Source organism: Leishmania martiniquensis, chromosome 19 (assembly GCF_017916325.1).
Source record: "Leishmania martiniquensis isolate LSCM1 chromosome 19, whole genome shotgun sequence".
NCBI lineage: Eukaryota > Euglenozoa > Kinetoplastea > Trypanosomatida > Trypanosomatidae > Leishmania > Leishmania martiniquensis.
In genome coordinates this window covers 491486-503663 of record NC_090154.1, presented here as the reverse complement: position 1 = coordinate 503663, position 12178 = coordinate 491486, and the positions used below count along the sequence as shown (strand labels likewise).

General features: G+C 63.8%; 3 protein-coding genes across 3 annotated transcripts; all 3 read right to left on the bottom strand.

Moving 5' to 3' along the window:
* Window positions 1-282: 282 nt before the first annotated feature.
* LSCM1_06299 (uncharacterized protein) lies at window positions 283-684 on the bottom strand (the record flags this gene model as incomplete). Its single annotated transcript, XM_067323730.1, has 1 exon — window positions 283-684. The coding sequence occupies one exon, from the start codon at window positions 682-684 to the stop codon at window positions 283-285; it is 402 nt and encodes a 133-aa protein (XP_067179359.1).
* An 861-nt stretch (window positions 685-1545) lies between these two features.
* Window positions 1546-6510, bottom strand: LSCM1_06298 (uncharacterized protein; the record flags this gene model as incomplete). Its single annotated transcript, XM_067323729.1, has 1 exon — window positions 1546-6510. The coding sequence occupies one exon, from the start codon at window positions 6508-6510 to the stop codon at window positions 1546-1548; it is 4965 nt and encodes a 1654-aa protein (XP_067179358.1).
* A 1407-nt stretch (window positions 6511-7917) lies between these two features.
* LSCM1_06297 (uncharacterized protein) lies at window positions 7918-10791 on the bottom strand (the record flags this gene model as incomplete). Its single annotated transcript, XM_067323728.1, has 1 exon — window positions 7918-10791. The coding sequence occupies one exon, from the start codon at window positions 10789-10791 to the stop codon at window positions 7918-7920; it is 2874 nt and encodes a 957-aa protein (XP_067179357.1).
* Window positions 10792-12178: the final 1387 nt, after the last annotated feature.

Here is a 12178-nt window from a genome sequence, read left to right as displayed (position 1 = left end):
CACGCACGGAGAGCGGGGCCCTGCAGCCTCAGGTGCCGCTGACGACTGCCTGTCGCCGTCTGGCGACACCGGCTATGCGGAAAGCAGAGGAAAAAAATCCCCATTCCCAACAGGACGGACGACGATGAGGTGACCTTCGCAGCCAAACCTCCACGACGCAGGAGACGTTTTCTGAGGCAACGGTTGGAGTTGGCCGATGGAGGCAGCGATGCGAGAGGAAGGAGGACGCCGGGGGGGGAGTGGGGAGGGGGAGGGTCACCTCCCTCCGCGTCTTGGTATGCGCTACTCACGGCCGCCACTTCTCTCCCTTTCGTACCCGTCTGGCGTGTCCAAGTCATCGCGTCGGTAGTGCTCCACCCCCACTACCCCTACCTGATTCATCTTCTGCCGCAGCCACAGCTCCTTCAAGTCGATGCGGTGCTGCTTCGTCGGCACAAATGTGGTCTCCGGAATGCCGAAGCTCTGCACGTCTGTCTTCTTCATGAGCCCGCGGTCCATGCGACACTGGAGGTAGTCGCGGACTTCGTCACGGCACATGGGGGCCATGTAGTTGTTCGCTTTCAGGCAGGTGTAGTAGAGCTCGATTTCACTTTTGCACTCACGGTAGTGATCGAGGGGGAAGGAGCCGAGGTCCGGCGGCTTCGCCGTCACTCGCATGCTGTTGGCTGTCACGCCGTTCGCCATGGCGCGTGCCTGTGTGTGTGTGCGGAGGTGACCACGAGCGCACTCCGCAACAGAAGAAATGAGGTGTGTCCCACAGGATGAGCGGAGGGCTCAGCTGAGACAGCCACGTTTTTTTTTCTCGAATGTGTGCATTTCAGCGCACACAAGAGCGCCGAGCAGCGCCATATATGAGCCACAAGCGTAGATGTGCGAGCGAGTGAGGGAGGGAGGCGTTGGCGGGGCCGATGGAAGCGTGGGTGTAGACATTTTCTAATGCATTGGAAAGTGGACGAAGCTAAAAGGGAGTGCGTGAGCGCAAGCCCCTATGCCTTTGTGCGGGGGGGCCGCCGGCTGGCGTCGATGCTACTAGAGCCACATCACTGGCCTGCTCGCGTTTCCCCTCCACAGCCAAGCTGCTTTCGGTCCCGCTGAGCTCCAGCAGAGAGAGAGGGTGGCATAGCGCCACCACGAGCCGGCATTCCTTGCAGGCGTTCCTGCGGCTGCATGGGCCACAGCGTTTGTGGCGGAGGCGCCCAGGCTCGCGTGTACGAGCCTGCTCCTACAGTGTGGCCTTCTCTTTCCCATGCACGACTGATCGTGCCTCCCTCCACCCCTCCTCCTCATCTCCCTGTGCGCTCCGAACACTTTCCCTGTTGGATACCGTTGTGGCGTGGCCGCTCTCTGGTGGACGTGACACAGAAAAATCAAACGACAGCGGGTGTGTAAGGGCGCGGCAAGTCGCCACCGTTGCCGAATACGAGGCAATCACACACACACACAAAAGATGGAGGACGAGCAGAAGCGGACTCCAATCGCGCGACACGCGTAGCAGATGGAGAGAGAGGGACATCCCCCCCGACCTCCACGCCCCCTCTCTCTGCGCTACTCTGCGCCACTCAAATAGACATCGTCCAGCGCAAAGAAGGCTGTTGAAGCGGTGCACGCCTGGGTGCCCTCGTGTTGATGCGGCACCGGCGCGTCTGTGCGCGTCTCCGTCGCTGCGGTATGGACGACTGCGAGTGGCGACGATGGTTGCGCCACGCGCGCAGTGGGGTCAAGGCCTGGCCCTTTCGTTACTGGGGTCGCTCTGGCCGCCGCGCTCTCGGCGCTCGGTACCGGTGTGAACGCGTCAGCAGCTATTGAGAAAGAGTTCACCGTGCACTCTTTGAAGCGCCTCTGCGACGGTGATGTGTGAGGCGGTGGAGTACGTGCGGAGGGATTGGCCGGCGCACGCGCCACTGCAGAGGCATTCGAAGGTATAGCGGGTAGGCCATAGGACTCATCGTGGTGCTTTCCGCGGCCCCACAGCACGCGCATCCACCGCTCTTGGTGCTGCTGCTGCTCATGTCGGCGTGAGGCTAGAGTTCCGCTGAGCCCACTACAACGGGAACGGTGACGTGGCCAGCGCACTCTATCCCTCCCCTCCACCATAACACGTGGCGGAAGGGTTGCATGGGCAGCGCCGCCACCATCCACGCCGTCATCGCAGTCGTCCCCCGGCTCCGACAAAGAGGAAAGGGAGATGGATGACGGCGCTGCCGATGAGGCGAGCGAAGGCGCAGCGGACGCGGATGGCGAACGCGGAGTGGGGTACGAGAAAGTGGCGCTCGACGGGATCATCTGCGAAACGAGCTGCGACGCCGTGGAGCTCCTCAGTTCACTGGGTGACCTGACAATCGCGGTAGCGGTGAAATCGTCGCCACTGGTGGGCGTTTCGCGTTGGTGCAGCTTGTGTGCATCCACAGGTTGCTGCGCGAGCCTTGCAGAGGTGGTGGCCATGGTGTAGACACCTGTGGGGCATTCCTGAGCTGTAAAAGCACCGTCGACGTAATTTTCCTCGCTTATACCGTCAACTCCGACGTTGCGGTGTCGCCACCTATGCCGCGCAGGCTGCTCCTCTTTCTCCCTGAATCGACCGTCACCACGACACAGCGCAAAGAGTACCTCGACAGGAACATCCCAGTCGGCTGTCGGGCCGCGTGGGAAGCCATCCCCTATGAGGCAGTCCATCAGCGGGGCTGCTGACACGACTGCCGCGGGCACTCGAGAGAGGTCATTGGCGAGCACGTCACCACCTCGGGCTTCAGAGCTGTTGCCGATACCGTTGCCAAACACACTGCCCGATGCATTCGCTGCTACGGCTGGGGTGGCACTGGTGCTCAGAGATGCGAGCAGCTGAGGCGGAACCGGCAGTTCCCGCGGCCCACTAGCGAGCCTGCGCTCCACAGCATCCGCTGCTGCAACAACGCGGTCCGCACCGTGCTCCGATACCCTTGCGATGGCCACCGTCCCGTCTGCGACGGCAGAGGAAAACCCGCTCGCGACGTCGCCACTGCTGCCCCACGCTCTCACCGCCCCCCTCTCCGCGCCCGCCGTCGGCAGCGCCGGCATTGCGAGCGGGTCGTAGAAGCCGTCGACGATGATCGAGTTGACGCTGGCGGTGCTCGCGCGCACGTACGAGGGGGAGAGCGGCGACTGTACAAGCGGGATACCTTGCCGCCATCGCGCCTCGGCGTTGACGGCATCGCTCCCACTCTCAGCTTCGCGCAGTCGAGGTGGTAGTGGTGGGCTGCGAGCGACAGGTTTGTGCGGTTCTGGGGACGCTCCCACACGACTGCGACCACCCTGCCTCACGGCGATGCCACTGTGGGCGTCCACATTGTCGGACGCTGGAGCCCTCGGATAGATGCCTTCTTTGTTCACCACGGGCCACTGCTGTCGTGGGGGGTGCTCCAGGGGTGGCGTGCGACGCAGGCGTGCAGGATCGGCGTTCAGTGGCGCCCCACAGAGTTCTCGATAGAAGGATGCTGGGGGGACTTCCGCGACAGTCTCCTCTGCAGGGTGAGGCGGATGCCCTGCGCGGGTCGAGGCGGCCTCGCGCACAGGAGTGCGGTCGTTTCCTTCACACGCTGCCCACCAGCGGGGTGGCGCACTCCGGTCAGCATTGCCGCCCGGCGATCGGCTGCTCGTCGGAGTAGCCCTGCTGGGGCGACCACCGGAGTCCCCTTCGTCGGGTGCGCAGCCCTGCAGGTTTGCTTTCTGGAAGACCTCCTCCTCCTCCGCGTGCTGTCGCAGGAGCGCATCGGATGTGAAGTTATAGCTGGAGAGGACCGCCTGCGCCTCGCGCAAGACGGTGTAGGGAGGAGCGAGGTAAATGTGCTCTTGCAGTAGCACCGGCACCTGCTTGAGAGCCGGCTCGGGAAGAAGGACCGTCCACCGTCGCTCGTGCGCGGTTGGCGTCGCTGCAGCGTCTTCCGCTCGACCACGGTCGTATGATGACGAGCAGCGCGAGGAAAGAAGGGGATGCGCGAGCCCGAAACGTGCACAGGCGCTCTCGCTCGCATACGTAAGCTCTCCATGCACGACCACGACGTTGAAGGCGGACTCCATGTAGTGCACCCTCACCTGCACGTCGACACCACCAACAGCACCACCACCACCACCGCCGGTGCTGTTGGTGGTGTTGAGGGCGAGACTCTGTGCTGGCGAGCTCGATGCTGCGGCCTCTTTGCGGCGCTGCCGTGGTTTTCGTGCTGCCTTTCCTTGCATGGCACGTGTGTGAGCTCTGTCTTCACCGCTGCTGGTGCCCGATATCTCCTCGGTAGCTTCGACGGCGTCCCTTCTCGGAGCATCCCACTCCTGGTTCACCGCGAGACAGCCAGAGCGCCTCTCGCGCTGGGAGCGCGATTGGGGCGACCCGGCTGGCGGTGCTGCCGCCTCACCGAAGCAGGTGCCGCTGCGCAGCTGACGCAGCAGTTGACATCCATACGGCTTCCACGACTGAAAGCGCTGCCATAAATACCCGACCACGGCCACTGCGGTCGTATTGGGAGGCCGCTGCTTCAGTAGGCGCCTGCCTTCCTTCCAAACCGCCAGCAGCGATCCCGGCGCCCCGGCGGCAGCCAGTGTGCCCCGGGTGTCTGGCCTGCCTCGACCCATGCTACTCGCCGCCGACCCAGCGACCCTCCCCCCCACTACTCGGCCAGCTGCGTGTGATGCCGCACTCGGTATGCGCGGCGCCATTGAGGAGGGGCAGAACATGTGCGGTTTTCCGGCGAGCGCCGCTGCTGCGCGCTCAATGACGGACGTGTGTGTCTCGTGGAACGTCGGTGACGCCCAGGAGACTTGCTGCCACACCTGCTGTTGCTGCCACGCGGCAAGACGTCCACGGGTGGCCTCGTGCTGCCGCATCCACCGCGGCACTTCGTCATCGAGGTCCTTGCGGAGGCCGAAGACGCTGCCGCCGTCGTCGGCCGAGTCATCCACGCCGCTGCTCGTGCTGTCGGAGTCTGATGCAAAGGGATCTGTAGCTCTGCAGTGAGTTCGGCTCCTCTCTGAGCTGCGGCTGGCAGTGTTACGGCCCGCACGACGGTCACGGCTGCGCCTGTGGCGTAGGCCGTCACGGACACACTCCGGCCCATCTGCGAGCGATGATGGCATCGCCGCCTCGACTGCCCCCATGAACACCTGCTCCCGCCGCGCCCACCTCGTTTCTGTCCCCTCGGCCATCTGCTGCGGTCGCTTCGGTTGTTCAGGCTCGGGTCCCTCACGAGGGGCCTCAAGGCTCACGAGTTCCTCGGCGTCGCCGTTGATGAGCCTGGAGAGTACCGTTGGGCGTGTGGCCACCGGCGCTGCCTGCGGACGCGACCTAGGCGCAGTATCCGAAGAGCCAGCCCCCTCCCGCCGCGTTCCCAAATGGGGTTGCAGATGCCGCGTGCCGGGTGAGGATGTGTCATCGTCGTCGTCGTCACTGAAACTGCTGATGCTGGATGTATCGTACGCATCCAGTGCCACCAGACCTGCGAAATGTTCTGCCTTCGGGGACTGCCGGCGATCGTTTCCGACGTGCGGCGACGCCTGCAGTTTGTGCCCCTGCCAGTCGTCATCACCACTCTGCGAGGCTGCTGGGCCGCCGCGCAAGTGCGCTGGCAGAAGATGGCGCAGGCGGCGGTCCGGCTTCGCCCGCGCAGACGGCAGAGCAGAGGGCAGCGACATTGGCAGGTGTGGGGCCAGCGAGGCAGACGCGGATGTGCACATGTTCCGGCTCGGCGAGGCCTTCACCGCACCGTCAAGCGGAGGCGCCATAGAAGCGGTGTGCTCTCCACCAGCCTCTTGCGCCGATCCCACCGCAGGGGCAGCGTTGGCTGTGGACGATGACGACGGGCGCTTTGCAGCCGCAGCCACGGCCGATCGCGGAAACAGCATCTGATACGTCATCTCCTGCGCAGAGGAGGCGGCGCGCAGCGACGGCGCTGGCGCCTGCACATCTCTGGCTGTGGCAGCATGCTCACCGGCGAGATTATTAGCCTCGGTGGGCACCCGCGGCTTCGCCTGCCACACCTCCCGTCTGCCCTGCCGCTCCGCGAGGTTGACGAGGACGTCGAACATGGTGCGGCGGCCAGCGCCGCGCAGAGCGGACGGGACGCGGACGGCGTGGTCCATTGTCATCACGGCCTCATCCACCATGCCGGCTAACGCGGACGTAGAGCATGGTGCCGCGTGAGGCGCGGTTGGGGTGAAGGTGCTGACAGGGAAGCTGCCAACGCTGCCTTTGCGCAGGCTATTCAGGGAAGCGGTGAGGGAGGCAGAGGGCACCTGCGTGATCGATGACTGCTGCTGCTGCTGCTGCTGCTGGGGTCGCTGACAGGCAGGACCTCCATCATTTTGGAGGGAGGTGCTGTCCCCGGGCTCATGTTGCGGCAGGCCGCAATGATGATCGTAGACGACATTCACAGACCTGTCACTGCTGTCGCTCTTGTCGGAGTGGCTACCGCCTCTTGACCGCTTCGTCTGGGTGTTGTCATCCCGCAGGAAGCTGGAGAAGATGCAAGCCCGCCCATGGCTCATGAGAGTCGGGAGATGGGTGGGTGAGAGAGGAACTTGAGTAAGGTGAGGTGGGGAGGAGGAGCGAGAGCGGCTTCCTCGTCTATCGGCGTGCTCAGCTTTTGGACGCCGCTTCGCCTCTCTGCCTGCGCTGACCTCTTTTTTTCCCGTGTGTGTGTGTGTGCGTTCCTAATGCGCCGTCGTTTCCTCTTTCGGGGTGGCGCGCAGACGCTGCTGCAGCAGTACAGGGCACGATGAGCGTGAGCAGCGCAGCGGTGAGGGAAGGGGGAAGGAAGAAGAGCGAAGTGGAGAGAAGCGCAATGACCCGCCTGGGTAGAACGTGGGCCTGTGCGGGCACGTCTGCCTGAGGTCTCTCTGCGCCCTCGCCGCCCAGCATACAGCCTCTGATACAGAGCGGCTTACGCTCGATATGGTGACACAGGTAGGGGGTGAGAGGGACGGAGGCTGAGCGCTGCACTCGATCCGACTGCTGATAAGGGTCGGGTGCCCCCCCACAAGGGAGCACCTCTGCCCACCCTGGCTGAGTGTAAAACGTGCGAGGGCTGGTAGACGTGTGACATGGGTGACGCTTCTCGGGTGCGCACACGTGCGTGTGTGCACATTTTCGTTGGCACGTGCCCCTGCGCATGCACGCACACCAATGCGACAGTGAACGATGTATCCGCTGCGTCGCACAGCGCGTGAGAGCCGCACACTCGTACACGCGCGCGGACAGAGCGAGGCAGAGCAGCAGCAGCAGCAGCAGACATACACGAATAAAGCTCAACGCAGTCGCGGTGGTTTTGGGAGACAGAGCCCCAGTCCCCACTGCTAGCGGGCAGCTCTAGAGGGTCGCACTTCCTGCGTCTCGCACTACCGCCAGAGAAGCATCGCTGACTGTCTCTGACCCTTACGCACAGACACATTTAAATGTATATATATATATCTGTGTGGATGCGTGCCTGACTGTCTATCCATGATGACCCCCCACCCACGCTTCCTTCTCTCTCTCCCTCCTCGTAGCTGCACCCACTTTCGCTTACTCTAGCTGGTGACGGCACCCGCAGAGGTATCGACAGATACACACAGACGCACAGAAACGGAATCGCGCAAGTACTTTCCCAGCACGCCCAAAGCAAATAGGAGCGAGAGCCAACAGGGACGTAAGGGCTGCCATTTAAGCAAAGCAGAGCCCAATAAGAAGGGAGAGAGGAAGTGGCGGCGGTGGCGGCAGGGTCGCGTGCGGAGGTGATGCGATGGGGCGGCCCCATTGTGCGCACTTGAGACCGACTGCGACGCACGCTTGTAGGCCCATGCCCTCTGCTGCTCTACCTGTGCCCTATTACTGCCCGTCAGCCGATCGCGTCTTCTTCTGACATGCTTGTCTGCGTGTGTCGCACCCACCACGCACAGGGAAGCTAGAGCCCATGATCACTCCACAACCTCTTGCTTGCCCGCCTCTGTGCTGTGCGGCCCGTCTGGCGCGGACGAGGCCAGCACAAGAGAGGGAGGCGATTGCGACGTGGCAGTGAGGTCTTTTGTGCATAGATGGTGCTCCCGCAAGGATAGGCGCTTCTCGGCGACCTGCCGCTCCGCTTCCGCTAGCTCTCGCACCGCTGCCCCGCGGGCAAGCTGCTCGATGTACCGCTGAGCGCGGTAGGCCTGCTGCTGCGCGTGGTCTAGCCGGTCACAGTAAGAGACGCAGGGACTGCTCGCCGCCCCGCCACCTGTGTGCCCGGCACTCATGACTCTCTGGCGGGCACCTCCACTCGCACCACTTGCGCAGGTGATGCTGCTCCCGTTCATCGGCACCGCCCACATCGAGGACGCATCGCCGGCACCGGAGTGGCTGATTACCTCTCTCGTGCCGGCGCGCGCTTGTCCCAGCACATTCGTGTCTCTACACCTCCCTTTCACTTCATCTATCTGCGCCTGAGAGGGCGACAATGAGGCGTCCTCTGGCGGCGGTGGCGTTGCCGCCCCGCCGCCGGAGGTCTTGGCCACCGCCCCTGGCTCTATTCCAGCGGTGTCAGGAGCCCCAACGTCACGGCCATTGCGCCGGCTCGCCAAGTGGTGGAGCAGAATAGAATCGAACGCATATGCCGACACGTACGGCACTGATGGTGCTACCGCGGGCCACCCCTGTAGTGCAAGTGCAGAGGGAGGGGGCAAAGTTGGGCTGTCGCCTCGAACGCCGGCGGCAGCGCATGCTGGCGCCAGCCCAGGCAGCCCGAGGCCGCACTGCGGACAGTGGCTCAGTGCTGACGTCTCGTACAGGTGCTTGTCTCTCTTGCGACTTCTTTTCTTCTCGTGAGCACCACTGACCGCCGCCGCAGCTGCAGCGGCGGCCCCAACCTGATACGCTGTGTCGGGCGTCTTCAACTTAGGTGATGGTTGCGGCGGAGACGACGGCCCTTTCGCGATCGATAGTGCATTGCTGTTGCCTGCGGTGACACCAGCGGCTTCGTCGCCTGCTGCGGTGACGCTTGTCGCATACCACTCCTCCCACGCCTGCACCTTGCTGAGGGCGACGCCCAGCTGCTCTTGGAGAGAGCCTGGTGACGGCTGCGACGCCTCAGCCGGCGAAGTCTTTTCCGGTGCTGCGGCTCGCTGCTGTTCCGGTGACAGTGCATGACGCATCTGCTCACGACATGTGTGAAGCTCCGCAACGACCAGCTGATGTGAGATCCGAGCGTGGCTCAGTTGCGTTTGCACGGCTAAGAGCTCCTCTGCCAGCAGTCGCATGGCCTGCCGACTCTGTTGCCGCTCATTCGCCTCCGACGCTGTTACCGCTGGTGAACTCTGACAGCGGGTGCTGCCGCTTCCATGCCGGTCGTGGAGCTCTAGCAGCACGCGGTGCAAGAGCGCTTCTCGCTGCGCAAGCGTGTCACGCAGGAGCAGCACCTCTGTCTCTGGTTGTCTGGCCGCGGCTGCCACCGACGCGGAGGAGCTCGCTACGGGCGGCGCGGAAACCTCTGCGGGCGTGGTGTTGGTGGCAGCCGTAGAGGAAAGCAGAGTCGTGTCACCGAGGAGCGGGTGGGTAACAGCGAGCGCAGTACTTGGGGTAGGTGGCGAGGAAGCTGACGGAGCGACCGGCGCAGCAGTCGGGGGAAGCATCGCTTCAGATGCCGGAGCCACAGTGGGTGTTCCCGGCTGCGTCAAGGACGTCAGAGGAGGCCCATCACTGCTCATCGCCACTACGATGGGCGATGCAGCGGCGCTGGATGCCCCTACCGAAGCACTGACAGGCTGCGCACCACTCGTGGCAGACGGCTCTGAACTAACTGGTGTGAATGATGCGACCGGCGAGGAGGTCTCTGTGGTTCGGAATGGGTAGCGAGAGAGGTCCGACGCGCTCTCAGGGGCTTCCGCTGCGGCCGTCGCCACGCGTGGCCAGAGCTTTTTTGGGTCAGCTGACGCCCACACCGTCGCCGCCGCCGGGGACGTGGAAGAGACGCCGGCGGGCGCGGAGGACAGGGGCTGTATGCTCGCGGCAGTCGGGGAGACAAGTGTGCCACCAGTGGCGGCGCCTTGGAGGGGGACACCGTTGGTGTTGCCTCCACGCAGGGAGGCGGGGGCCGGCGAGAGGTGCACAAACGTGGTGGTTGTCGCTGGCGCAGTAGAGGGCGGCGGAACCGATCCGCACCGCGCGCTCCTACGGCTGGGTTTGCTGAGGCTTGCCACGCCGCGCGATTGCAAAGAAGCCGCATTAAAAGGGCTATGTGCGGAGGTTCGCGAGCTCGTCGGGTCTACGCGTTGCCCAAAGGCAAGCCGGAGGCGGCCCTCTACGCCAGTGAAGGCAACCGAGGAAGCTCTCGCTGCGCGTGGTGACTGAGACGGCACGACGACCGATGAAGGCCCGAAATGAACTCGTTTAGGCGGCGGCGACGACGAGCGTTGCGGCAACGGCTCATCCGTGGTGGAAACGTGCCGCAACCGCTCGTTTTGTGTAAGACCAGCACGCAGGAGGTGCACCTCCTGCTCCAGGACGCGCACCTGCGCCTCAAGGTTGGCGGTGTAAGAAGTTCGCCGCGGCGCGGTCTCTGGAAAGCCTACTGAAGGCTGCGCCACGACACCGCTGCTGCCCATGAGAGGCACGATTTGCCGTTGATTCACGGGTTGTTGGGGGCCCAAGGCCAACCCGGCGGCAAGAGCGCTCGGCTGCATCGGAGAGGATGCCGGCGGAGCTGTGTATGGCACAGCACTCGAAGGCGGCCTGGCTGGGTTTGACTGCAGGAGAGGGGGGAGGGGGCTGGAAGGGAAAGAGGACGAATGGCTGACGTTTCGCGAGGCGGTACGGCTCATGGACGCCTGCAGCGATGGGGGAGGGGGACGGAATGGTGCCGCCTGGTCGCACAGAGTACAGCGCACAGCGAAAGTGTACCGAATGGACGGAGACGAGAGGTACGCGCCAGTATGTTATGCGGTGATGTGTGTCTATGTGGTTCTATGCAAGTGCATATATGCGGATCAGCTGACTCGAATGCTTCGGCGCGCGGTGATGCGCGTGGTGTGCGTGATGGGGCACTGGAGTGGCTCCGTCACGAGGGGGTGCCGCGGAGGTGCGGCAGCAAAAGGGGGGGGCAGGCGGGAGAGAGGAGGAGGAGGGGAGGTGATGACTGTGAGCGGATGCGGGTGGCACCGCGCCGTCTCTCGCTCAGCCTCTTTGCCACCGGCCGGCCGAACTTTTTTTTTCGACTCAGATGCCTGTCCCCCCTCCCCAAAGAAAGGCGTCACCTCCCCCTCTGGATGTGGTATACCCTGTTACCCTCTCCCCTCACACTTTTGAAGTGGCGTGCTGCCGTCGGTACGCTTTCTGTGGTGAAGAGTGGGCGATGTAGCCAAGCGCCGATGCATCCCTGTATCCTCCCATCCCCTCCCCACGCAAGCTCAAGGGCGTTGTGAGAGAGAAGATGCGGGAAGAGAACAGCCAGAGGCCGTTGGCGCAGAGTGAGCAGTGTAGTCGACGAACAGAGAGAGAGAGGGAAGGGAGTGGATGAAGCGGTGCGCGAGAAGAGAGGGTAAAAGCGACCATGCGCCGCACACATCGAAAGGGATGACGAAGCCGCAACAGAAGCCTATCACGCATGACGGAGCGAGCGTGGATGCGAAGGGCCCACATCTGGGGTGGTGGATGGAGGGGAGGCCGTACCACGAACCTCCTCTCTCACCCTCCTGCTCCTTCCCTGTTCCCCCCCTCCCCCTGCGTCGTCGGCCTCCTCTTGGCGACGTCGCCCGTCAAAGCGCCACGTAACGCGCAGCTCCAGGGACCGACATGGCGCCGCGCGAGCTCCGGTATCTAGGAGGGTACGCGCGATCGCGGTGGTGGTGGGGGGAGGGGGAGGGTCTCGACTCTCCATTAGGTCCCTCTCGACTCTTTGGCGGCCGTGGACGCTGCGGAGCCCCGGAGGGATGCGAGGCGTAGAGGAGGGCCCCCCGACACATGCACAGACGCTCTCCAGGACTTGGGCGTAAACAGCGACATACGAGAGGGGATCCTTTCTCCTCTTCTCCCCCCTCTACACACACACACAGAAACACATCGTCCCTCACTTCCTGTCACTCTTTGCGTGTTCGATGGAGAGGCTGTGCGCTCGTGGGCAGAGAGGATAAATGGGGAGGTGGGGCACCTCTTCACTCCACCAACTCCGCATGAGGATTAGCCTACCTGACAACCGCGAGAGCAGGCAAG